A 25,600-nucleotide genomic window follows, 5' to 3' on the forward strand; every position below is an offset into this window, starting at 1 on the left:
GGGCCTAGCCCTATTCCCTAGAATAGGCCGAGACCCAAACCAGGGGCCTCAGCCTATGCCTGACTGCGTTGCCAGGATCTTTGCCGAGGTATGGGCCAGACAATGGGGCCTCGGCTGAGACCCCAAAAATTGTTCAAACTTATCTACTCCGTAGAGGATCCAGTGTTATGGCCCAGGTCGAGGCCTGATGCCAGGGCCTAGTCTGGTGTCCAAGTCCTGACACCGGGACCTCGGCCAAGACCCAGGCCCAACACTAGGGCCTTGGCCCACAATCAGGCCCAGGCCACACTCCTAAGCCTTGGAGGTCTTTCTTCTGTCTTCTCTGTTGAAATGATAACATCCACTCCTGGGGCCTGTGTCTGGATCTGGACCCAAGCCCAGGTTTAAGGATCTGGCCTAGGTCGAGGCCCAGGCATTTGGACTCAGCCTTTGGGACAGGTCCCCGGCATCAGGCCTGGATTTGGGCCAAGGCCCAGGCCCTGGCATTGGGACCTGGGCCTTGCTTAAGGCCTAGGCAAAGAACACGATGACCTACTGCAGTCTAGGCCTACACAAGCCCGAGTTGAGGCCTCATTGTCTGATTTCTACCCCCCCCCCCCCCTCACGGATAGGGTAGGTGTGGGCTGGGGAAGGCCCTGGCATTTTTTCAGGTGGGAGGGATGGGTGGTGGAGACACAGGAGGTTTCGGGAAGCCCTGTGTCTTTTTTTTTTTTTTTCTTTGAATGTTTTTCATTTTTTACAACGAAATAAACATTTAAACAAAATTTGTGTGGAAACCCACTCCCAAAAAAACCAAAATGAAAAATTAAACACATTTTTTTTTCTTTTTCCTGCTCCTATTACCTACAGTGCTACAGATCACCCTTTGCCTTGCCTTTACCTCTGGCATCCGAAGCCATACCTGAGTGTTGACTCTCTTTAATATAATCTGATTCCAGAGCAAAGATTGTATTTTTATTCATTATTTTTGCTTATGAGACTATCTTTCGATTTCAGTTTGTGCTTTCCCAAGTTAGCAAATTCTTTAGACTATTTTATATTTCGGTTTAAGAAGTGTCCATTGTGTTATTTTAATATTTACTGAAAAAAGCTACATTTTGACAATATCTTTTTAAATTGAAAAGGCTTTTAATCTGAACTGATCTGCTCTACACTGAATGCCTGTTTCAAGAAGCAGAACCGGCAGCAGATCCCAGCCCTTTCGGCACACACCACAGTGTGTTTGACTCTCCTGCATTGGCTGTTTGGGCCAGGGTACAGGATATTACTGCTGCGTTATTTTTTTCCCCATTAAATAAACCACCTCCTCAAATTCATTTTCCCCGTTAGGATAGTAGAGCGATGTGATAAACTGCTGCTGTGGTGTTCACAAGGCCTGAGGTCACTCTGGGTAAAGTAGTCTAATCACAGGTTCCTCACGTCTATCCCCAAAACATTTGGTCACTTGTTCTCTTGTTTGTTATTAGTAGACAAGTTCGCTTTTCCTGCCAAATAATGAGGATCAGTTTGACTTATATAGCGCACTTCATACCTTGCATGAGGCCAAAGTGCTACATATGTTATCACTTTAGAATGCAGCTACCTCTGGATGTGTTGCTTGAAGACTTCCAACATAGCGGAAATACCATATATTCCTACTGTTGTCCAATTATAAAGGATTTCCTGGCCAAAGCAAAGCCAACTGTATTTCCTCACTTTGAAAGTGTATTGCTCTATTTTTCTGAGGCAGAGAAGGTCCCAGATCCCTTAGCCTATCCATAGCCTGGTGTTCTGGAAGAGGTGATGGCAAAAGACAGCTGCTTAAGCCAATCATCAGTAGCCTGGGTTTATCCAGCAGGTAGTGCCCTGGAGTTTGTTGGAGTTCTCCGGTCAGGAGAACACTATCAATTATAGGTGCAGTCATCCTGAATGTCCTGATCTGAGGATGCTCCTGAAGAAGGAACTTTATTGATAACTTGTTTATGCACATATAACATTCTGATCTGAGGTGATTTCAGAACTGCCACATCCACTTTTAATTGTGGATATTTGCATTGCATTTATTAACATATTAAGTGATTTAACAACAAAACAATGAATGAAGAATGTTCATTGACCTTTTGATTTTTAGTCGATCCTGTTATTAGGATCTAATGGAGTAGTAATGTTCATGGGCTAATACTTAACCAAGAGTAATGTGTCTTGTTTACTTTCCTTATCCCCATTTCAGTGGTGGGATGGGAAGTGCCTTCTCAAATGCACCATTGTACAATCCAGTAAAATGTGTCCAAAAATGATGGCAAACTAATATGGATGGAATTATTCATGACTCTCAAAAGGAACCACAGATGTCAAATCAATTTGAATGCTTGTTTCTGAGAGGTGTGGTATCTCACCAGAAATTTGTATTGTTTCCCGAAACACCGTACTACTTGTGTCTTGTTTGATTCTCGAAAAAGATTGAAGAATTTGATGTGGAGTCAGTTCAATAGCCAATTCTCTTTCCCATCCCTCCCTTTGTGATATGTTTAAATGAAGTATCTAAATCTTTCAAAACATTTTTGAAAAAAGTAATAGTATGCCTTGCCGATCTTCCACATCAAAAATATCTGTGAGCAAGGCCCTCTTGCTATGATGTAACTCTTGCATCCCCCAAGAATTTATGTAATGTCTAACCTGTAAAAATGCCTATTATCTAAGTCAAATTGACTCTTAAGTTTCTGAAATGAGAGCGACTGGGCATCTTTGGTCATACACTGGGGAAATAACTTGAAGACCTTTAACAGCCCATGAAGAAAAGACCAAAGGCTGATATCCAAAAAATTCTTATTGCTGTGAAATTTTATAATTCAATTGCATTTTAACACTACCATGTTTTTAGTATCAGTAGGATCAGCATGTTTTCTTGAAGATGTGCCGGTAAACTCTTGGATATAATGTAAGACAAACCGAAGGTCCAAAGGCTTAACCATGTCTTGTTCCATCTGTCTAGGAGTAAAATAAAATGTTCCCATTATCCAATTGCCTACATTTCTGATATTGCTCACCAGATTATTATATCTCAAGTTAGCCAAGCCCATCTCTCCCTCATGCCATTTTCGCATTAAAATACTTAACGCTATCCTCGGTCTTTTCTGTCACCACAAAAACTGGCAAATTAGTTTCAAGCCCTCATAAGTCCCCAGTAGTAAGAAGTATGGGAAGTGTTTGAAATATATACAGCCATTTGGGAAAAACTGTCATTTGAAACATTTATGCGACCAGCCAAAGACAAGGGAAGATCCGTCCATCTTTGTAGGATTTTCTTAGTTGAGTCATAAATCAATTTATAATTCTTCTTTTGTATTTTAGCTGGGTCATTTGGTAATTGAATCCCCAAATATTTAATTGAATCCAATGCCTATCGCTTTGGAAATCTCTGGACCCTACAATCTGGTAACTTCCTTACACATGGAATGGGCCTCTGACTTGTCTAGATTTAGAGTTAGCCCTGCTATATCTCCATAAGCTTTAAATTCCTCTAATAAAGACCTGTAATGAAAATTTAGGATTCTTTATATGTATTAAGATGTCATCAGCAAAAGCTGCTACTTTTAATATTGACCCATCGGGTATAGTTACTGGAATTCTCTTGGGGCGATTACGTATCATTTCTAAAAGAGGCTGAAGAGATAAAATTAAACAGCAAAGGGGACAAAGGGCACCCTTGCCTCGTATCCCTCGTATCTCCAGAACTTCCAAACGTGTGTTATTCACCCAAATTGCAGCCTTAGGATCTTTGAACAGAAGCCATATCGCATATCCATAAAGCTTTAATGTTTCAAACATGAATGCCCAACTAACTTTATAAAAAGCCTTTTACTCAGTTTTTGATGCAGCCAAGAGATGCAATTTGGCCTCGTTGGAACAGCCTCCATAGATGTCACTACCCTTCGTCAGTTTAGTGAAATAGGTTTTGTCAAAAATCACCATATCTGATTATCTTGAATATTATCTGGGAGAAATTTCGCCAATCAATATGCTAATAGTTTCGCCAACAGTTTCATATCGAAATTTATAAAACAAATTGGCCGATATGAATCCAGTGAAGCTGAGTCCTTACCTGGCTTCAATAGGACCATAAAGTCTGCTTAGGAGCGAAAAGAAAATGGCCCATGGCTATTAAGGCCTCGATCATCTTACTGATTGGCAAAGAAATTTGAAGCTCCAGAATTTTATAAAATTCTGCTGGAAAGCCATCTGGCCCTGGAGCTTTCATTAATTGCATCTGCTACATTACCAGTTGGATTTCTTGTAACCCAATCCGATTATTAAGTTCCTGTTTCTTATCTGTAGTTAAGGCAGGCAATTTGAGAGATGAAAATATTTCCCCATTTTATCAAAATCACTGTTTTGAGCTATATATAGCTCCAAATATTAATGGTGAAATATCTTGCAAATATCAGTATTAGAATTGATTAACTTTCCCACTCTGTCCTTATAGAAGCTATAAAAATGAAATCCCACCCTCCATTTTGCTAACATAGGAATAGTTGCTGAGAGAGCAGTTTTAACTGCGTTTATCTCTGCTGTTGAGGAGTGGGGCCCTGGAGCAAAGAGAAGTCACGTCCTCCTTCTCACATCACATCACTTGACCTCCTACTTTCTTTGTAATCACTCTGAAGGCAATATGAAAGCCCTTCCCATGGATGAAACGCTATTGTAGCCGTGGAAATGGGTTTTTTGATTATTGCCCATCCTCTACTTAGGTAAAAGTGTGCGCATATGTCAACAACACATGTAAGAACATAAGAAATTGTCATGCTGGGTCTGACCAAGGGTCCATCAAGCCCAGCATCCTGTTTCCAACAGTGGCCAATCCAGGCTAGAAGTACCTGGCAAGTACCCAAACACTAAGTAGATCCCATGCTACTGATGCCAGTAATAGCAGTGGCTGTTCCTCAATTCAACCCGATCAATAGCAGTCAATGGACCTCTCCTCAAAGAAACTATCCAAACCTTTTTTTAAACCAAGCTGCACTAACCACATCTTCTGGCTACAAATTCCAGAGCTCAATTGTGTGTTGACTGAAAAAGAACTTTCTCCGATTAGTCTTAAATGTGCTACTTGCTAACTTCATGGAGTGTCTCCTGGTCCTTCTATTATCCAAAAGTGTAAATAACTGATTCACATCTACTCGTTCAAGACCTCTCATGACTTTAAACACCTCTATCATATCCCCCCTCAGTCGTCTCTTCTCCAAGCTGAACAGCCCTAACCTCTTTAGTCTTTCCTCATAGGTGAGCTGTTGCATCCCCTTTATCATTTTGGTTGCCCTTCTCTGTACCTGTGTACTTCTACTCACTGGGTTTTGGAGGCATTCCTGGGGCAGGGCTGGCTGGAGGGAGGAAATTACCTTTACCCTAATCATCAAAACATCATTTATAGTTTTGTTTTAAAGTAATTTGCGTAGAAAGCAGGCCCAGATTTGTGCAGATGGTTTTTCATGGGGTAATAATCAAATGAAAATTACTCACATAGTTTTGCTTTGATATTCTGGCAAACTTTGCCATAAAAACTGCCTGCGGGGTTTGCAGAGATGCGGCCAGTTTGAATATTGCCTCCTCTGTGTAATACTGTAGCAACCCACTGCAAGCTGTCGTGCCGATACAGTTTCTTGAATTTGGATCTGAGAGCTCCTTCACGAGGCTGCTGAGCAAAGCGATGTGAGAGCATAATAATGCCGATGATGGTGCTGAATTTGGAGTCTCAGGGCCTGTTATATGGCCGATTTTTTTAATTTAACAAATTACCTCAAGATAAAAAAAAAAAAAAAAGAAATGCATTAGTGTTTGTTCATCCTGCCCTTCCTCATCTCCTTCCATGTTGAATTGACAGGCTGCTGTTACACAGTCACCAGCTCTCATGAAGGAGGACTTTTACACCAATGGGTCTGCCGTGCCGGGCAGTCCGAAGCACATGAATGGAAGAGAGATCCGGAAAATGCGGTTTGTCCAGTTTGAGAGGGTCACAGAAGAACCAATGGTGAGCTCCTGAGAGTTTGGGGCTTCTGATTGGGTTGATGACGCGCTCCATGCACAGAAACAGTAATGGTGGGAGCGCAGGAGCGCTCTGGCCCCAGATGGAGCGCTGTGGTGATGTATTTGGCGGTAATGTAGTGCAGCAGCAGTTTAATCGCAGTGCCCTGGCTTCCGTATAAGTCATGGGGCTCTCAATTTACAGGGACAGTCTGTAATCTGGTGGACGTGGAGATTTATACTGCTTTGCTGCAGTATATCAACTGTTACCCCCCCCCCCTCCCCCCTCACTTTCAGCGTCACCGAAAGCAATGACCTGTACACGTTGCAGTGTGCTTTCCGTAATGTGGCCAATCTCTCGCATCCCTCCAAACCAGGTAGTGCAACAGCAACGGGTACTTTTTGGGAATCGCGCTGAAGACTCACTGAGTAATTCCACCATTATTTTTTTTTTTCCTTTTTCTCCTGCTGGATTCATTCAAAAATGTCACAATCCAATGTCTGAAGTAATGACCCTTCATTACGAAGGCAGTGTTTGTGAGATCAACAGCCCTACCCAGCTGCATTGGGGACTGAATCAGTAACAAGGCAAGGAGATTGCAGACAGAGTTATGTGGGAGTTTGTAGGGCATACGCTATATTTCTTTTAACATTTGAGTGGGAGGATGCAGCAGTCCTTCCTTTTCTTCCTCCAACCTCCATAGCCCCCCCCCCCCCCCCCCCCCCCCCCCACAAAAGAAGAGATTTTCTGCTAACGCACAAGTCTTCAGGAGCGAATGGTAAATGGGGGACAGGAGTGCACCAAAGATTTTTGTCCAGTCAATAAGTAAATTGATTTAATAGTACTACATTCATTATTATTACACAGAAGTAGCTGTTAGAAGGTTTGAGTCTGTAAACCTTGGGTCTTCTCTCAACCTAACCAAGGATGCCACAAGGTCCCATTTAATAAATGTGCTCACCAAAGAGCACAGCTGAATGAGAAGGTGTACATAGGAATGAAGACATTGGTGGTTGGTTTGTGCGTATGTGGGAAGCTATGGCCCGGTGCTTTATTTATGGGTTTTGTGTGCGTACAGAGCACTGCTCTGTGTCCTGCAGAAAGTGATTAGAAGCTATTGTTGGCTGTGCTGACTGCCTAGGCAAACCTGTTTGCTGAACAAAGGTATACCAGCTTATAGGGGACTGAAGCAGTCTGAGCATTCCTCTGTCTTCCAGGGAATCACTCTGAAGTTGAACGAGAAGCAGAGCTGCATCGTGGGTAGGATTCTGCACGGAGGCATGATTCATAGACAAGGTAATTGTCAGGGAATTGCTCTGAATCCACACCTGGAGTCCCATATAGTCTTTCATCTATTCAGTTGCTATTCATGAGGTCCATAGCTGGATAACTTTACACATAACTGGCTGGTTAGCCGACTAAATTTAGACTTAACTGACTATATGCAAAAGAATATAGTGGCGGTCCTGTTTTTAAAAAAAAAAAAAAAAAGCTTGTGGGCCTACAGGCCCTAAACATTCCCCCTCCTTCCTCCCATCCGAGAAACATAGGTTTGGCCCAGCCACCCCTTACCAAAAACACCCTCATCTCAATTTTAAACTAACAATAGGGCCTGATGTTGGTGCTGGTCTCTCACCCGCCCCCGGTGCCAGTCTACTGAAATAAATGCACTTCAGAATCCCAACCCTTTCCCTCCCGCCTTAAATGTAGGATTATCTTCATGGTAGCGTCCTGTCGCAGGCCGGGCTGAGCGCTTCTCCTGTTGCTAGGCCATTATGATGGAAGCATCTGCTACCAGTGAAGCTCCTAGAAGCAGTGTGCCGGAAGCCTGCCCTTCCAGCCTAGCAAAGGGAGAAGCGCTGGGCCCAGGTCGCAGTAAGATGCTACTGTGATGCGGGCTGAAGAAAAACTTACATTTAAGAGGGTTATGGGACAGGAGGGGAAGGCCCTGAATCATTTATTTTAATAGACTGACACCAGGAACAGGAGCGGGGGAGAGACTGACACCAACGCTGGGCCCTGTTATTGGTTTAAAATTGAGGTGGGATGCTTTGGGAACTTTGATGCTCGGGTGAGAGGGAGGAGGGGGATTGCTTAGGGCCTCTAGGCCCACAAGGTTTTGTTCTGGGTTTTTTTTTTTACAGGATCACCATTTAACTGACTATTCTTTTGAATAAAGCCGGTTAAGTCTCAAATTATCCTGCCGCTCGAGGCCAGCTAACTTCTTAGAACTGCTCTGAAGCAAGTCTAAAGTTATCCAGATAACCTAGCGGATAAGATATTTGGCTAAGTTAGCTGGATGACTTAACCCCTCCCTGGAACGTTTCCAGAACTCCCCTTTTTTACCCAGCTAAATTATAGCCGGATAAGTGTCTGAATATGCCAAGTTTGCCATTTAGGCAGAACATTTGAGTTCTCCGTCTAAATGGCTTTTGAATATGAACCTCCATGTTTCACTCAAGTGGGCCAGACTTTGTAACAGCTTTTTCTTTTTGTCCAATATGCTCTGTTCTTTGCCTCTGTGAGGAGTTGAGATCTGGCTTCTCCGCGGTTTTTCATCCATTAGGACATGTAAAAGTTCACAGGGAATTGTCTTTCTTATAAAAAAAAATTTAAACCCAAATATAATCAGCCATTCAGTTTGTTTTAGCTATGAGTTTTAGGTATGTAGATAAAGGTAGCGTTGATATTTCAAACTCATTTTATTTATTTATTTTATTTGTTTATTTATTTTATTTGTTTTTATATACCGATATTCACCCAAGGGTATCACATCAGTTTACATGATATTTAGTGAGATAGCATTGATGCGATGGCTCTGTTGACCGGTTGCCGAGCCCCATCTCTGTCTGTCTTTGTCAGTTCAGAAACCCTGACCCATGGTGCTCTAAGTTATGCCAGTGAAGTGAGCTTGCTGGACTTCCCTCTGAAAGCGTCATTTCTCTGCTTACAGGCTCCCTACACGTGGGAGATGAAATCCTGGAAATCAACGGTACAAATGTGGCCAACCATACAGTAGACCAGCTCCAGAAGATGATGGTAAGTGCATTGGGTCATCAGTGCCTTAGACAAGATGACCTGCTGCAATCCTGCTGAGCGTGGAGCTCCCAGTTAGCCGATGCAGCGTTGTGATCCAGCTCTCCTTCCACACGGTGACCAGACAGATTCCACGTAAAGAGGGCCTACTTAAAAGCCATTTCCATGGGCAAAACAATGCTTTAATCACAGCTCGCCATGCGAGTGAATTTACGCACAAAGGGCCAGTAAATCAAACTAAATGAAACTTAACGCACAGAAAGTGAGTGGGTGCAAGCAGAGGCGCCCATAGGTGTGGGGATGGAGTGGGCTTTGCACTTAATGCGCACACTTTTTGTATTTTCAAAAGTGTGTTTGTGTAAATTTTCCTGACAAACCTACGCACAAATATTAACAGGCATAACTGTGTGCAGGTGGATACTTTTCAAAGGGAAAGGATGCGCATATGTTGGTAATTGCCTTAAAATCTGTGGTGGGTAATATTCGGTAAGGCAGCCGGCTATTCTATGGGATAAATGTCTCACTGAATATACATGATTAAAGTTATCCAGCTAACCTTAGCCAGATTCATTGTAAACCTAACTGGCTCTGTTTTGAAGACAGCCGGCTAGGCCTGAAGTTATCCGGCCTTCTGTGGCTGGATAACTTGCCACTTAACTGGATATTGGAAGAGGAAAAGAAAAGTACAGAGCACACTTGCGGCCCAATCTCACCCCATCCCCCCCGCCCCAAATACGTAGGATAAGGCCTTGCCGGGCAAAGCACCCCTCATTCCCCCAACCCTCCAAACACACACCAAAAAAATAAACAAACCCCCGAGCTGGGATCCGCTTGTCGGCCACCCCTCCCCGGTTCCTCATATAATGTACCACGGTACCTCTCCGCTCCTTTCCCCCCATCCCTTCCCGCCTTCCTGGTCCCTTAAAAATGTAAATCTTCAGGCCACATCATGGCGCGCTGCTACCGTGACTCGGGCCCGGCACTTTTAGCATTGCTGGAAACGTAAGCTGCCAGCTGTAGCACTGGAGGAGAGGGCACCTTCGCGCATTGCATGAGGGGGAGAAGGGCAGCCGAACGCCCTTCCTGATGTGCATTAGTTGGGTTTAGGTGGTGCATGGCCCAGCAGGACCGTTTCTTATGTAACCCCTTCTTTTCAGGGAGTTAATTGTTCCAAGGGGCGCACACAGTAATTTCTTTTTGGGGCTTGCTTTCTTTCGTCACCTCCCTGATTTTATCAAGCCCCGAGTTGTGGATTCTTTCTGTGAGGGAAAAGTCTAATTAATCTGTAACGCCAAGACTGTGAACTGGAATCCTCCCCGAGGTCCCTTTTCTTGGTATTTGTACTTCAGGAACAGGCAGGACACAAAGTGGGGGCATTCCCAAAAACTTCCTTTGATTTAGTAGAATTAAAATAAATGTCCAATCAATGTGTTACTTGTATTGCTTCACATCTGTGGTCCATCTGGGTCATACATGGGGAAACTCGCTCTTTCTCTCTTTCTTGTGCGGGAGTCCTGTTCGCTTCTCTCTGGAGACAGCTCACCGCCCTTAGTATTCTGCAGGGGCAAATGTCGCAGCAGGGAAGGGAGACCTATTGAGGGCACCCCCAAAATCTCATACCTGCAGTCCAGCGGAGCCCCAGCTTGTGTCCTGGATTTCTTAGGGTGGAGAGCTGGTTGGGGTCTCCAATCAGATGTGAACGCCTTCTGAAGTTGGGCCTCTTAGGGGAGGGGGAAAGGTTCTTTCCTGGATACCAGCAGGGCTTCTACAGCCCAGCCACAAACCTCCTCACTAAAAATGCAACTTTTCACAAAATCCAAAGCTTCACCACTGGGTGAAGGGTCACTGTAGCCCTCTCACAGACGGGGGAAAGGTATAAACCAGGTCTTCTCCCTCTTGTCCTTTGGTTACGGGGGATGCCTCACCAGCAGGAACAAGATTCACCCGAGCTGAACCAGAAACTTCTTGCTAAATTCCTTTCTACCTCAAGGAAAGAATAGCCAGGCGAGGGGTGCACTGGGACTGAGCAACTCCCAACCCAAACCACAACTCAGGAGCAAAAAAAAAAAAAGCAGCTGCTGACTCGTCGTAACGCCAACTAAACTGACCACACTACTTCGGCTCCTAGGCCCCCCCCCCCAAAATAGGTGGAGAGCAATCCATCACAGAGAGCCTGAGAGAGGGAGGTGCTCCAGAGAGTGGACTGTTCTCCCATCTAGGGCCATCTCACGGGCGGCCAGGGGATCCCCACACATAACATATTGGTGGTGGGGGGGGAATCGGGCTGCAGGCCCCACTCTTTACTGGTTTTACCCAAAACAGTGCCACTCAGCCGGATAGCTTTGAAAGATCTCTGGTGAAGTGGCAAATTATCCAGCCACACAAGGCCGGATAACTTTCCATCTGCTCTGAGGCAGGTCTGAAGTTAGCCAGCTAACCTAGCTGGATGCAGCTGAAAATCAGCTTCATTAGCCGGGTGACTGCCCTGGTATGCCTCTTTCTTTTATCCAGCCAGATTTTATCCGGATAATGATTTATCCAGCTAAAATCTAACCGGGTACATGGCCTCCTGTTCATAAAGTTGCCATTTAGCTAGATAACTTGCAAGTTAGCTTTAATTATTGACTCCTATGTGGGCCCTTAGAAAATTATCCCCAAAAGATACGAGCGTTGTGATGGGAATAGGATAGCATAGGGGCTCCCTAGCCCATCTGATTTTTCAGAATATCCACAGGAACTATGTATGGGATATATCTATCTACATTGGATATAAGAACCAGGCTGATAAATGCAAACATATATATCATAAATATTAATTATGAATGTCTTGAAAACTGACTGACTAAAGGAGATCTACATACTGGGTTAAGCACCACCGCAGTAGCATTAGCTTTGCTTAATATACTACACTCATTAAGGACAAAACTCCCCTATACACCCAGAGAGAAAACCAGCTTAAAATGCCCAACACAACTTTTTCCCTCTGTAAGTGCAGGGGAAGTTTCTACGTGGCGATTACTAAACTTTTTTGCAGGTCATTAATGTTCGAGTTAAGAGTTCACTGCGCCAGATGTATGAAAACTGAGTGTGTTTGTGTCTAAAAGTGGTGCTATTCCCTCCTGTGATGCAGCGATAGAGGGACATTTTTTTTGGATGGTGTGTCTCTTCCAGAGGAAGAGAGAAGAATTGAACTGCATGCCTTTTTCCCAGGCAGAACTGCTCTTGTCTCTTCAGTCTGCAGCTCAGGCTGAGTAGGAATCTGTAGCCCTCTGCAGCTTTAGGATAAGGCTTGGTTGTTGAACGTCTGCCCCAGTGCATGCTGCTGTTACCTGTCGTCTCTAGAAAAAGTGGTTTGCAGGTTTTATAATATTCAGCAATTGTGCATCAGAGAGAGTATCAAGTCACACTTCTTTGTCATTCTAAGAATCAGCAACAAGTACAAGTGTCTTAAGGAAAGATCCAACAGCATGAAAATGTATTACTTGTTTTGTTTCAGAGTTCCAAGCCTCAGGTTTCTTTCTTTTCTCGTCATTTATTTTGCAGAAAGAAACGAAAGGAACTGTCTCGTTAAAGGTTGTCCCTAACCAGCAAAGCCGTCTGCCTCCTTTACAGGTTTGAACCTTTCACATTAAACAACTTTAGCTCCTACAATGCAGTGCTAGAAAGCCCATCTAAAAATCTTCGAAGTTTGGATTAGGGAAAAGCTATTTCCAATGCGCACTTATTTTTTCTTTAGTCAAGCTCCCTCAATTTTTTTATTTTTTATTTTTTATTTTTAAATCTATTTCACATTTGGGGGCCCACGCAATAAAGTGGGCTCAGCCTAGCGCACGGGTTTATGCACTGTTGGACGCGCGTTTTGAAGGCACTAGGCTAGCACCCGATGCAGTAAAGAGATTAGCGAGTTCAAAATGCACTCCCAAACAAATGCATAGCCGATTAACGCTCATCCCATGTAACTTCCATGTAGATGAGGCTATTACTCCCCGAAGCAGAAAGTCGCTGGGTGCCCAACGCGTGCTTTTTAACGTGGCAAATTTAACTCCAGCCCTAGAGCTGGTGTTAAATCAATCCGTGAGTCAAGGGCTCAGGAGAAATAAAAAAAAAAAGTGTCCTGAGTGGTTCCTACCTTTATTCTTAAACATCTAATGCTTGTGGTGTCTAAGAATAAAGGTATAATGTAACGGCTTGTTGAAAATAGATTTCTGAATGCATAATAGATCTGCTCCAGGTCACTTTCGTCCAGAGGCATCCGTAAAGTATTTGGCACCCGGGATGGATTCTTCCTATGGCATCTCCCCCTCTCCCCCCTCATATATAATTTTAAAATTGCCTAAACATCAATAAATATTTCAAAACAGCAGACACATTAAATAACATCCAATAATTAATTTAAGGATTTTAAAAAGCTCTAGCTGTCCATATCTGCCATCCTCAGAGAGACCCCAAAACATTCAAGAGAAGTCTAAGGACATGGCTTTTTAAACAAGCCTTTTATAAAGAGACCGGAGAATAGAAAATACACTGGAATAAACAGAAGAGCACCGGCACACAGCACTATTCTCATAAATGTGCATTACAAAATTTTAACAAATTGAGTACACAATGAATGTAATAAGATAACACAGTAAATGTGATTTTTTTTTTTTTTTTTTTACCTGTAAAAGTACCTTCTAGGTACACCTGGCCAGAACCTACATCACTAAACATTTGTGTGTATTTTTATGATTTAATGTAACTGAAACTTAATGGCACCTGTTAGAATGTACTATAGTATGCTTACTCCAAACTTACTTATGTGCCTACATGTAAACCTTTGCGATGGTATATAACTTAGCGACGGTATAGAAAAGACTTTAAATAAATAATAAATAAATAAATCCTAAGATAGTTGTAGACTAGGGACATGCATGCATGCACACAATATGCTCCCTCTCTCTCACACACACACACACACACACACACACACACACACACACACACACAAAGAGAGCGTGTGTGTGTGTGTGTGTGTGTGTGTGTGAGAGAGAGAGGAAGCATGTGTGTGTGTTTGAGACATATGAGACACATAAACACACACTTCCCTGTGTCTCTCACCCACATACATGCTTCCTCTCTCTCTCTCACACACACGAACACACATACACACACATACATATACAGACAAAAACTGAACTGGAAACCACAACAAGCCAGATTCTGTATGGAGTGCAATAATGGGAAAGCAGAACATCACTATTCCTCAAAACAATACAGTCAAGAAATATAAATCAATCAGAATAGTAAAACCATACTAAAAAATTATACATATTAAAACAGATGATGAATAGAAATACCAAACACTACTAAAATGTTTCAAAATAACAGACACATCACATCTAATAATTAAAACTAATAAGGATAAAAAAAATCTCTCGCTCTCCATACCTGGGAACTTTAGATTTCTAGTCATCCTGAGATTGTTGTGGATTGGAGGAGAGCACAAAAACTTTAACCCCTCTCACACACAGGCACAGGCAAGCTCTCACACTCTCACACACACACACACACACACACACCCTCTCATAAACAGGCGCTCATTCTCACAGGGCCAATCTCTCGCTCTCTCGCACACGTTTTAGACCTCTTCTTTGGCGGCTGGCTGCAGAGCAGGGCCTCCTCATCTGCCGCCAGCTCCGGAGAAAGGCCGGTGGCACTACAGGGCCTCACTTTTGCTGGCAGGGAATAGGAACCCCTCCAGCACCTTACTTCTGTGCGTCGCCGCGAGACTGCAGCAATGGCACCCCTTCCCCTGTTAGCACCTGGGGCAGACTGCCCCCACCCCCCACCCCCTGCTTTTGCCCCTTGCTATTGTGTGTGTATATTTGGTGTCCAGAAATCGACCTGAAGTGGGATAAAATGAATGCTCATATTGAGCGCTCATTGCCATTGTGGGCACACAGCCACGATTCCTGGGCGCCCGATGCATTTGAGCTCTAGGGACGCTTAATTCTTCCTTAGCACTGAGAGGAGAGGATCACCTTGCTGGCAGCTGAAAGGAATCAGTAAGTTCCGCTTGGGAAATGTTTTAAAAGTATTGAGGAGAAGTTAATTATTGGGGTATATTATTTAGTGTGTTTGTTATTTAAATAGTCAGTATGGCAGCGAATAAACAGAAGTTAGTGTGTTTTGTATTTCCCCACCCACCCTTAGCTCTTCCTTTAATTTATAGGCAGGTGCCACTTTCACACAAAAAAAAAAACCAGCCTTTTAACTTCACTTCATGAATTCCCCACACCTTATTGAGAGTTTGATCATTCCTCTACAGGCCACTACCAGACATACAGGGGCAGATTTTAAAAGCCCTACGCGCGCCGAGCCTATTTTGCATAGGCCCAGCGATGCGAGCAAGCCCCGGGACGCGCATATGTCCCGGGGCTTGAAAAAAGGGGCGGGGGCAGTCCGGAGCGTGGGCATGGCCAGAGGCCTCCGTAGGGCCTCTAGGCCGGGGGATCGCACGCCTGCACTCAGCCGGCGCACACAACCTACGCCTGTTCAGAGGCAGGCGCAACTTGAAAAATAAAGGTTGGGGGGCAGGTTAGGGTGAGGGGGAGGAAGGAAAGCTCCCTCCGAGGCCGCGCCGATTTTGGAGTGGCCTCGGAGGGAACAGGGAAAACCATCGGGGCTCCCCTAGGGCTCGGCACCCTTAAGGTGCACAAGCAGGGGCAGATTGGCCTATCGGGAGATCGGGCATCCCCCGGTGGGCCGGTCGCTCCAGTCACGTGGTCTGCCGTGCGCGGCCGTGACAGAGCTGCGCTCGGCAGACTACGTGATGTGTCCTGGGCCAGCCTGGGCGGCGAATCCCCAGGCCGGTCTTCCTCAGGAATCCGCCGCTGTGCACAAGTGTGCACCCCCTTGCACACGCCGACCCCGGATTTTATAACGTGCGCAGCTGCGCGTGCATGTTATAAATTGGGCGTAGATTTGTGCGTGCAGGTATTAAAATCCGGCCCACAGTTAATACACTAATATATTTAAAGAACGCTAATTAGACACATTCCTACTCCCATAGCAACCTAAGTTGAACAAGTCCAACTTAACTAGGAACTGAACAAATTTGAGATGAAGGCAGCAGTCCAGCAGCAAGAGGGGGGCTTCCCATACTTTTGCGTCGAGTGTCACATGTATGATTTTTTACCCGCCAGTGAGAAGTTGTACATGTGCATGCGATGCAAAGAGCTCCTGGCTCTCAGAGAACGAGTCTAATCTCTGGAAACTAGAGTGGCAGACCTGGAGGAGCTGAGGCAGACAGAGAGGTATAAAGATGAGACCTTCAGGGACATAGTAGTCAAGTCCCAACTTCAGACTGGCAGCCCTGGTGCTGCCTTGGAGGAAGAAGGTCTCATGATTGGAGATCATCAACCTAGTGCAGCAGGAAAGGATCCTGTAGCAAGGACCTGCCCTCCAGGTGATGCATTGTCCTCTCGCACCGAGGAAGTGTCTCCCAGGTCTACTGCCCAGAAGGGAAGGATTAGGTCAGCCATCATAGTTGGTGATTCGATTATTAGGAATGTAGATATCTGGGTGGCTGGTGGGAGTGAGGATCACCTGGTAACATGCCTACCTGGTGCGAAGGTGGCGGACTTCACGCGTCACCTAAATAGGATTTTAGACAGTGCTGCGGAGGAGCCGGCTGTTGTGGTACATATGGGCACCAATGATATAGGAAAATGTGGGAGGGAGGTTCTAGAAGCCAAATTTAGACTCTTAGGTAAAAAGCTTAAATCCAGAACCTCCAGGGTAGCATTCTCTGAAATGCTCCCTGTTCCACGCGCAGGTCCCCAGAGGCAGGCAGAGCTCCGGAGTCTCAATGCATGGATGAGACGATGGTGCAAGGAAGAGGGATTCAGTTTTGTTAGGAACTGGGGAACCTTTTGGGGAAGGGGGAATCTCTTCTGAAGGGATGGGCTCCACCTTAACCAGGATGGAACCAGACTGCTGGCGCTAACCTTTAAAAAGGAGAGAGAGCAGCTATTAAACTAGAACAAAGGAGAAAGCTGACAGTCGCTCAGCAGTGCATGGTTCGGAGGGAGGTATCTTCAAAGGATACTAATGATGCATTAGAATTAGGGCATCCCAACAGTGAGGTTCCAATAATAAGAAAAGTAGTCCAAGTGCCTGTAATTTAAAAACTCACCTGAGCTAAAATATTCCAGTTTATCCCTATCAATTAAAAAGCAGAATGAAAATACAAACAAAAAACATACTTTGAAATGTTTGTATGCTAAATAATGCCAGAAGTCTAAGAAGTAAGATGGGAGAATTAGAATGTATAGTAATAAATTTATTTTGTTTATTTATTTTGAATTTTTATATAACCGACATTCCTTTAAAGAATACATATCACACCGGTTAAATGATGGATTAGACTTAATTGGCATCTCAGAGACCTAGTGAAGGAGGATAACCAATGGGACAGTGCTATACCAGGGTACAAATTATATTGCAATGACAGAGAGGAGCATCTGGGAGGTAGGGTGGTGTATATCCAGGATGGCATAGAGGCCAACAGGATAAAGATCCTGCATGAGACTGAATGTACAATCAAATCTTTATGGGTAGAAATCTCTTGTGGGTTGGGGAAGAGTATAGTGATAGGAGTATACTACCGTCCACATGGCCAAGATGGTGAGATGGACAGTGAAACGCTAAGAGAAATTAGGAAACCTAACCAAATTGGTAGTGCAGTAATAATGGGAGATTTCAATTACCCCAATATTGACTGGTCAAATGTAACATCAGGACATGCTAGAGAAATAAATTTCTTGGATGGAATAAATGACAGTTTTATGGAGCAATTGGTTCAGGAACCAACGAGAGAGGGAGCAATTTTAGATCTAATTCTCAGTGGAGCACAGGATTTGCTGAGAGAGGATATGGTGATGGGGCAGCTTGGCAATAGTCATCATAATATGATCAGATTTGAATTAATGACTGGAAGGGGGACAGTAAGCAAATCCATGGCTCTAGTGATAAACTTTCAAAAGGGAAACTTTGATAAAATGAGAAAAATAGTTAGAAAAAACTGAAAGGATCAGCTACAAAGGTAAAAATTGTGCAAGAGCATGGACATTGTTAAAAAAAAAAAAAAAAAACAAACAAAAAAAAAACCCCATCCTAGAAGCACAGTCCAGATGTATTCCACACATTAAGAAAGGTGGAAGAAAGGCAAAATGATTACCGGCATGGTTAAAAGGTGAGGTGAAAAGATATTTTAGCAAAAAAAATTCCTTAAAAAATTGGAAGAAGGATCCATCTGAAGAAAATAGGATAAAGCATAAGCATTGTCAAGTTAAGTGTAAAACATTGATAAGACAGGGAAAGAGAACATTTGAAATGAAGTTGGCCGTAGAGGCAAAAAACTCATAATTGATATATTTTAAAAAGTTTTTAGAAGCAAGAAACCTGTGAGGGAGTTGGTTGGACTGTTAGATGACCGAGGGGTTAAAGGGGCTCTTAGGGAAGATAAGGCCATTGCAGAAAGACTAAATTAAATTAATTCTTTGCTTCCATGTTTACTAATGAGGATGTTGGGAAGATATCTGTTCTGGAGAAGGTTTTCATAGGTAATAATTCAGATGGACTGAACCAAGTCACTGTGAACCAAGATGTGGTAGGCCAGATTGACAAATTGAAAAGTAGTAAATCACCTGGACTGGATGGTATACACCCCAGGGTTCTAAAGGAACTCAAAAGTGAAGTTTCAGATTTATTAGTAAACATGTGTAACCTATCATTAAAATCATCCATTGTACTGAAGACTGGAGGGTGGCTAATGTAACCCCAATATTTAAAAAGGGCTCCAGGGCCAATCCAGGAAACTACAGACCAGTTAGCCTGACTTCAGTGCCAGGAAAAATAGTGGAAAGTGTTCTAAAGATTAAAATCACAGAACATATAGAAAGACATGGTTTAATGGAACAAAGTCAGCATGGCTTTAGCCAAGGCAAGTCTTGCCTCACAAATCTGCTTCACTTTTTTGAAAGGGTTAATAAACATGTGGATAAAGGTGAACCAGTAGATGTAGTGTATTTGGATTTTCAGAAGGCATTTGACAAAGTTCCTCATGAGAGGCTTCTAGGAAAAGTAAAAAGTCATGGGATAGGTGGTGATGTCCTTTCGTGGATTACAAACTGGCTAAAAGACAGGAAACAGAGTAGGATTAAATGGACAATTTTCTCAGTGGAAGGGAGTGGGCAGTGGAGTGCCTCAGGGATCTGTATTGGGACCCGTACTTTTCATTATATTTATAAATGATTTGGAAAGGAATAAGAAGAGTGAGGTAATGAAATTTGCAGATGATACAAAATTATTCAGAGTAGTTAAATCACAAACGGATTGTTATAAATTGCAGGAGGACCTTGTGAGACTGGAAAATTGGGCATCCGAATGGCAGATGAAATTTAATGTGGATAAGTGCAAAGTGATGCATATAGGGAAAAATAACCCATGCTATAGTTACACAATGTTAGGTTCTGTCTTAGGAGTTACCACCCAAGAAAGAGATCTAGGTGTCATAGTGGATAATACATTGAAATTGTCGGCTCAGTGTGCTGCAGCAGTCAAAAAAGCAAACAGAATATTAGGAAGGGAATGGTGAATAAAACGGAGGATGTCATAGTGCCTCTGTATCGCTCCATGGTGAGATCGCAACTTGAGTACTGTGTAAAATTCTGGTTGCCGCATCTCAAAAAAGATATAGTTGCAATGGAGAAGGTTCAGAGAAGGGCGACCAAAATGATAAAGGGAATGGAACAGCTCCCCTATGAGGAAATACTAAAGAGGTTAGGGCTGTTCAGCTGGGAGAAGAGACAGTTGAGGGGGGATATGATAGAGATGTTTAAAATCATGAGAGGTCTAGAATTGGGAAATGTGAATTGTTTATTTTCTCTTTTGGATAATAGAAGGACTAGGGAGCACTCCATGAAGTTAGCATGTGGCACATTTAAGACTAATCAGAGAAAATTATTTTTCACTCAACGCAAAATAAAGCTCTGGAATTTGTTGCCAGAGGACGTGGTTAGTGTAACTGGGTTTAAAAAATGTTTGGATAAGTTCTTGGAGGAGAAGTCCATTAACTGCTATTAATCAAGTTAACTTAGTGAATAGCCACTGCTATTAATTGCATCAGTAGCATGGGTTCTTCTTAGTGTTTGGGTACTTGCCAGGTGCTTGTAGCCTGGATTGACCTCTGTTGGAAACAGGATGCTGGGCTTGATGGACCCTTGGTCTGACCCAGTATGGTATGTCCTTATGCTCTAAAATATAGCATTGGGTGCCCAGGAGAGGTGGCTGTGCTTGAGTTAGGAAAATGCATTTCTTAATGCATCAGTCTGTTGATGGTAGTTCTAGTTAAGCAGAATTGAGCAGCTTGTTCTGGTATGAAAACGTTTTGTTTACTTAGCTTACGGCATCACTGAAGTGTTCTAATGGAGAAGGCTAACATATGTGACCGCACAGCTCTTTCCATGAGGTTGAACTGTGCTTTAATGACATTGAATTGTGATAGACAGGGCTTGTAGTGGCCAGATTTATTCGAGGGCACCCTTTTCTCAGTGAAAGCCTGGTTTCTGCTCCTTAACCAGAGGTGCACAGGCAGGCCAAACCTTCAGGTGCCCAGTCTATCTTTTGGTAGATGGAGAGTGCCACCTACTGTTCATAGCTTGCACAGTCCTGTGCTCATACAGTAGGTACAGTAACTAGTTGTTAAACCCCAGAGAGTGTGCTCCCATCCCTGCTGCTAAGAGCTCTTTTCACAGTGAAAGAAAATGTTATGCTATGCATACAAATGTGGACTAGAACAAGCGTTTACAATAATAGTCATTAAAAAAAAAAAAAGTGCTAACTCTCAGGACTGGGGAGACCAATCACAGGACAATGCTTAATGCTGTCACCAAATCAGATTCAAGTTCCATGCTCCTTCTCATTACCAATTGCTCTTCCAGCAAAAAGATCTGTAAACAGTTGGAGATCAGAAACCTAAGTGGGGGGGGAAAAAAAACCAAACAATATAATCATCCACCTCTGTTCTTCTGCTTCTGCCACACTGGATGGCACAGGAGTACAATTTGCTCCGATGTAGTAGAGCAAAGGGGACATGTTATACGTCTATGCTTTCCTTATGAAAGCACCGATGCCTCCTGTTCACATACCAAAAGATCTATCTAAAATTTGTATTCCTTCACCCCCCATACTTTTTTTTTTTTTTCTTTCTTCTGAAGACCGGAAGGTGGCCAATGTGACACCGATTTTTGAAAAGGGCTCCAGAACTGATCTGTGAAACTATAGATGTCGGTGCTGTGCAGAATGGTAGAAGCCATTCCTAGAAAATAAATCACTGGCCACATAGAGAGACATGGCTTAATGGGGAAGAGTCAACGTGGTTTTAGCAAGGAGGGTCTTGTCTTACCAATCTTTCAGAATGTTTTGTATATAAACGCGTGGATAAAGGCAAGCCAGTGGATATTGTGTAATTGGATTTTCAGAAGGCATTTGACAAGCTCTTCCATGAGAGATTCCTCAGGAAATTGCAGAGTCATGGGACAGGAGGCAGTGTTCTGTTGTGAACTGGTGATTGGTTAAAAGTCCAGAAACTGGGAGGACTCAATGATTAGTTTTCCAAATGGAGAAAGACTGTTAGTGGAGTACCACAAGAATCAGTGGTGGGAATTATGCTGTTTAACATATTCATAAATGATCTGGAAAAAAGAATGATGCGTGGGGTGATAAAATATGCAGATGACACGAAATTATTCAACTTTTGTTAAAACAGTGGATTGCATTGTGAGACTGGGAGGCTGAGCAACTGAATGGCAGATGAAATTTAATATGGAAAAGTACAAAGTGATGCACATAGAGAAAAGTATTCCCAACTATGCGTACACGCTACTGGGTTCGGTACCTAGGAATAGGACCTTGAAGTCCTTTTGGACAATATGTTGAAATCATTGTCTGTGTGCAGCAGTGATCAAAAAAAGTAAATAGAATATTAGGAATCATCTGAAAAAGAATGGAGAATAAAATGGAAAATATCATATTGCTTCTGTATTGAGCTATGGTGCGACCACAGCTTTGAGCATTGTGTGCAGCTCAGCTCACCCCATCTTAAGAAAGACATAGAGGAACTTGAAAAGGTGCATAGAAGGGTGAGAAAAATGATAAAGGGGATGGGACATCTCTCCTATGATGAAAGGCTATATAAGCTAGGGCTCTTCCGCTTGGAAAAGAGACAGCTGAGGGGCGCAAGATAAGGAGGGTATTTACTGCCTCAAATAATACTAAAACAAGGGGATACTGTGAAACACCAGCAGATTCAAAACAAATTGAAGAAAGTTCTTTTTCACTTGGCACACTATCACACTGTCAAATCTGTTACTAAAGGATGTGATCAAGGTGATTAGCATAGCAGGGTTTGGACAAGTTCCTGGAGGAAAATTCCATAATACATTATTAGCCAGATAGGCTAAAGAAAGCTATTGCTATCCTCGGAGTGAGTAACAGGAATTACATCTACATTTTGGCATCTGCCAGATACTTGCGACCTGTATTGGCCACTGTTGGAGACAGGATGCTGGGCTTGATGGACCTTGATCTGACTCAGCATGGCAATTCTTATCTTATCTGGGTTGTTTTTTTTTTTTCTTTCTTCATTTTATCTTGGTTCCCTGTAAATAAATGATAGAGGTCTTTAAAATCATGAGAGGTATAGAATGGGTAAATGTGAATCGGTTGTTTACTCTTTCGGATAATAGAAGGACTAGGGGGCACTCCATGAAGTTAGCATGTGGCACATTTAAAACTAATTGGAGAAAGTTCTTTTTCACTCAACGCACAAAATTATACTCTAGAATTTGTTGCCAGAGGATGTGGTTAGTGCAGTTAGTGTAGCTGGGTTTAAAAAAGGATTGGATAAGTTCTTGGAGGAGAAGACCATTACCTGCTATTAATTAAGTTGACTTAGAAAATAGCCACTGCTATTACTAGCATCAGTAGCATGGGATAGAGTTAGTTGTTGGATTCTTGCCAGGTACTTATAGCCTGGATTGGCCACTGTTGGTAACAGGATGCTGGGCTTGATGGACCCTTGGTCTGACCCAGTATGGCATGTTCTTATGTTCTTAAATTTTAGATGTATGTTCTATTAAAGTAAATGTGCTGAAACTCGAAATAAGACACATGTCCCAGTACCGGTGTCTTAGTGCTCTTTAGCGTTACCTGCATGTAGAATTGTTTAGTGTGGCACCATTAACAATTAAGAAAAAAAGAGTAAGGACAAACTGTGACCATAACTTGACTAATCACGCATACAAGCTCTCCAACCCTCCCCCCCCCCCCCCACACACACACACACACACTCACACTCCCCAACAACCATATCTGTACACCCGATTTTATAACATGCACGCACAGCCGCACGCATGTTATAAAATCAGGGGTCAGCGCGCGCAAGGGGATGCACACTAGTGCAAATTGCACGCGCCGAGCCCTCGGGGAGCCCCCCCCCCCCCCCCGGTACCTTTGTTTTGGAAGTTATGCCTGCGCCGGCCGAGCGCTTTGCAGGAACGCGATCCCCCGGCCGCTGTGCCGGAGTCCCCGGCCACGCCCCCGGACCGCCCTGTCCTGCCCCCTACCCGCCCATTCAGAAAAGCCCCGGGACATACGCGCAACGCCAGGCCTTTTGAAAATAGACCCGGCGCGCGTACCCCCCCCCCCTCCCCCACGCGTGTAAATCCTCCTGGATTTATGCGCGTAGGTCTTTGAAAATCTGCCCATAAGTGGTGGAGAGAAGAATTAAATCAGCATCTCCAAGTGAAATGAACCTGCCACACACTGCTGAACTGAATAAAAGTACGTGCAATTTATCACTGCCCCAAAAGTACATGTATCAGTCCATGTGAGCAGCAGAATACACTTTTAGTTGGGGATGAGCCAACCAAGCTCCATCCCAGCTCTGCCCTAAGCTCCGCCCACATTCCCACTTCCAATTTTTAACTTTACATTCACAGTTAATGTCATTCTGTCTTACATACATTCTTACAAAACAAAAAAAGAAGCAGATCACCTCAATTACTAAATAATATCAAAAAGAGGTGCAAATTGATTACAGGAATAATGCACTTAAATATTTTCAAACTGGTATCAGAGAAACTGCATGTAAGGATAGTCCCCTTGTCTCTTGCCCACAATGGGCTTCAGGCAATTCAGAGGTCATGCACCGAGTTCAAGTCATTTATAAGAATGAAATTAAAATTTGTGAAAAACCAAATGAAATTGTAATTCATGAAAAACCTATCAGGTAAATGTAAATATCCATATTTTTATGACATATTTCACTTATCCACAATAAATGCATTGAGAGTCTTCTGAAACCATTCACACAGACATTCTTAATAAACATAGAGAAAGGACCCAACACGGACCATGTTTAGACAGCTAAACTTTCTTCTTCAGGCTTTCACCAAAAAACAATAAAACAAAATTGAAACTAGACACTGATAACATAAATTCAGAAAATCAAACAACAAGACAGCTAGAATAACAGATACTTCACTCTTACCAATAAGCATCTTAAACAACTCAAATGGTGGCGTGTTCAGTCCTGACACCAACAAACCTTCTTTTAGAGGAAACCACATGATCATAAAGAGCATATGGGGACCAATCAGAGCTGTACAAACCTGTCATTTTGGCCAGTCAGAAAATACGTATCAGGATGTTACTTCACTGATAGATAAATTGCCATGGCAAATGTAAAAAAACTTAAAATCCATAAAAGAAGAAGATGACAATATGATCTAACCATATAATTGTCTAAATCACAACAAAATGGATCACTCGATCTCTTTATTAAGACTGCTAGATTGTACTGTTTTCAGCCTGTATATATCCATTTTTGTTCAGATTGCGAAAGGAGAATATTCCTCCTCTGCATCTAGGAATTAAATGGTGAAGGGTAGCGAATTTTAATTCCTTAAAAGAATATGACATCGATTCACAGTGCTGAACTAATGGAGCATCTAACTTGTGGCAATTAATAGCACTCCGGTGTTTAATCATCCTAGTATGTAGCTTTCTCTTCGGTTTCCCCTTAGAGATCAAAAGGCAAGGGCATCAAATTAAATAGACCACACTGCAAATGTAACAATTAGTTCTATGTCTCGTTTTAAAAACCCTCAGAGGTAGGCTTTCTCCCACAAAAGCTTGATCACAGACCAAGCAATTACTGCAAGCATAATGTCCCAAATCAGAGGACCGAACCACGTCTTGTCTGCATGGACAACCAGATCCTGTATGTTTCTGCCCTTATGGAATGTGAAAATAGGAGGTTGTGTAAAAAATTGAACGTAATTCTAATAGTGTCCAATGTCGAAGAATGAGCCTTTGTATATGAACAACTTGTGGTGAATAAGGTAATACACACACCGGTCTGTACTCTCTAGAATGTTTAACCGGTTGTAATAATAAGTTGCAATTTACCCATCTCGCTTTCTTGATAACTTTGAGTGGGTAACAGCGTGCAATAAAGTT

General features: G+C 43.1%; 1 protein-coding gene across 1 annotated transcript in view; it reads left to right on the forward strand.

The window, feature by feature from the left end:
- The window catches only part of MPP1 (membrane palmitoylated protein 1), an 86,781-nt gene that overhangs the window by 24,389 nt on the left and 36,792 nt on the right, over positions 1–25,600 (forward strand). The window contains 4 exon segments of the mRNA XM_029607199.1: positions 5,858–6,004; positions 7,216–7,294; positions 8,952–9,037; positions 12,578–12,646. Coding sequence (XP_029463059.1) covers positions 5,858–6,004; positions 7,216–7,294; positions 8,952–9,037; positions 12,578–12,646 — 381 coding nt within the window.

Source organism: Rhinatrema bivittatum, chromosome 6 (assembly GCF_901001135.1).
Source record: "Rhinatrema bivittatum chromosome 6, aRhiBiv1.1, whole genome shotgun sequence".
Lineage (NCBI taxonomy): Eukaryota > Metazoa > Chordata > Amphibia > Gymnophiona > Rhinatrematidae > Rhinatrema > Rhinatrema bivittatum.